Here is a 1,488-nt window from a genome sequence, read left to right on the forward strand (position 1 = left end):
AATTCATTTTGGTACAGTTTTTCCTTCTACCCACAAAGTGTGGCGGCAAAGCAGTCGTTACTTTTGTTGACGATGTGATCTGAGTATACCATACCACCATAACAGCATCCTAACGGGCAGGGCGATTATACGGGGAGTAGTCTCCGGCTCTAGTCGAGATACTGAGTCTAACTAGTCAGGAAGGAGATACCGACCCAGGTCTTATGACTCAAATTTGGTACATTGATCGCAAATTCCAGTGGAGACCCACTCGTGTCGCTCTCGAGTACTACCAAATTAAAAATATTTCTTTAGTACTAACCAATTAAAAAATAGTTCGTCTAGACTAACAAATTAATATCTTCGTTCAGCTACACAATGAAGAAATGTACGGGGATGTCCATGCAACACACGCAGCCCTTTTTTTTTGCACAAAACATCACACTTGCTCCGGTTAAATTTACATGTGACGAGGTCCTGTAAACCTGTTTTTTTTGGACTGTGGAAGGAGGCGGGATGTGGGAGCGATAGGATGTGAGAAGAGCCCTTTTTTCGAAAAAAAAATTAATTTATGCTTGTCAACGCGAATGAACCACTACAAAGTTTCAGTATCTGTCCTTTTTACTCCTTTGTTGCCTTAAAAGCAAAGGCAAGTGCTGAAATCTATGGCTCTATTTGAGCTAAATCTTTTTATGCACGCCATTTGCCTTCAAACTGAAGTGGCGTTATGCGGAGGGCATCGCTACTGCAGAATTAAGTACTGGAGAACGGAAGGCAAACAAAACGCGTTCGCAAAGACAGGTAAATTTGCAGTTTAGCTGCAGTGTTGAGAACCTTGAAAGTAATCTTGCCGTTAATTTTTACTTAAAGCTGGAAAATTTAATTGAAAAAGCCTCAAACTTAACTTGTTTTTTTTTTTTTTTTTTTTTTTTTTTTTTTTTAATTGACTCACCCGTTGCCAGTTCTCAGTCGCGGCGCTGTGGTGGCTGTCATGAAGTGTTCCCCATTGGGAGACCAGTGGAGGAGCGTCGTGTCAGGGGCGTCAAACTTGGCTATCAGCTTTCTACTCTTCACCTCCCACGTCTCCACGTTACCGGTAAGATTGCCGAAGCCACCTGCCAATACACAAGAGTTACTACAAATAACTGCGCCACAGGCGAAATGGAAAAAAAGGTAAATAATAAATTTATGAAATGAAAAAATGGTTAGGTCGGAGTCTAAACTCGGTTTAAGTTTATTTCTTGGAAAGTCATAGAGCAGGAAAAATGAGGACCGACGGAATTTTTCTTTTTCTTTTACAACATCTAGATCCCGAGATAAATCGATTAAAAAAATACCGGTAAATCGTGAACTTTGACGCCACGGCATACGCTCCCGTAGGCGATGACGTCACATCAAATGTCCCGAGCAAAGCTCCTTCGCAGGCAACAAATTAATGTGTTTGTGCGCATACGTTTCTACGCATTTCTTTCTGCTCCTCCGCAAGCGTGCTTGCATACTGGCGCTACC

General features: G+C 41.9%; 1 protein-coding gene across 1 annotated transcript in view; it reads right to left on the reverse strand.

Annotated features, from left to right (window-relative positions):
* LOC103522380 (eukaryotic translation initiation factor 2A-like) overlaps positions 1–1,178 on the reverse strand; it is a gene marked incomplete at its 3' end in the record, with an annotated part of 10,432 nt that extends 9,254 nt beyond the window's left edge. The window contains exon 1 of the mRNA XM_008487479.3: positions 932–1,178. Within this exon, the coding sequence (XP_008485701.2) occupies positions 932–972 (41 nt within the window). The remainder of the gene's footprint in view (positions 1–931) is intronic.
* Positions 1,179–1,488: the final 310 nt, after the last annotated feature.

The sequence above is a fragment of the Diaphorina citri genome, unplaced genomic scaffold (genome assembly GCF_000475195.1).
Source record: "Diaphorina citri unplaced genomic scaffold, Diaci psyllid genome assembly version 1.1 scaffold8170, whole genome shotgun sequence".
Classification (NCBI taxonomy): domain Eukaryota; kingdom Metazoa; phylum Arthropoda; class Insecta; order Hemiptera; family Psyllidae; genus Diaphorina; species Diaphorina citri.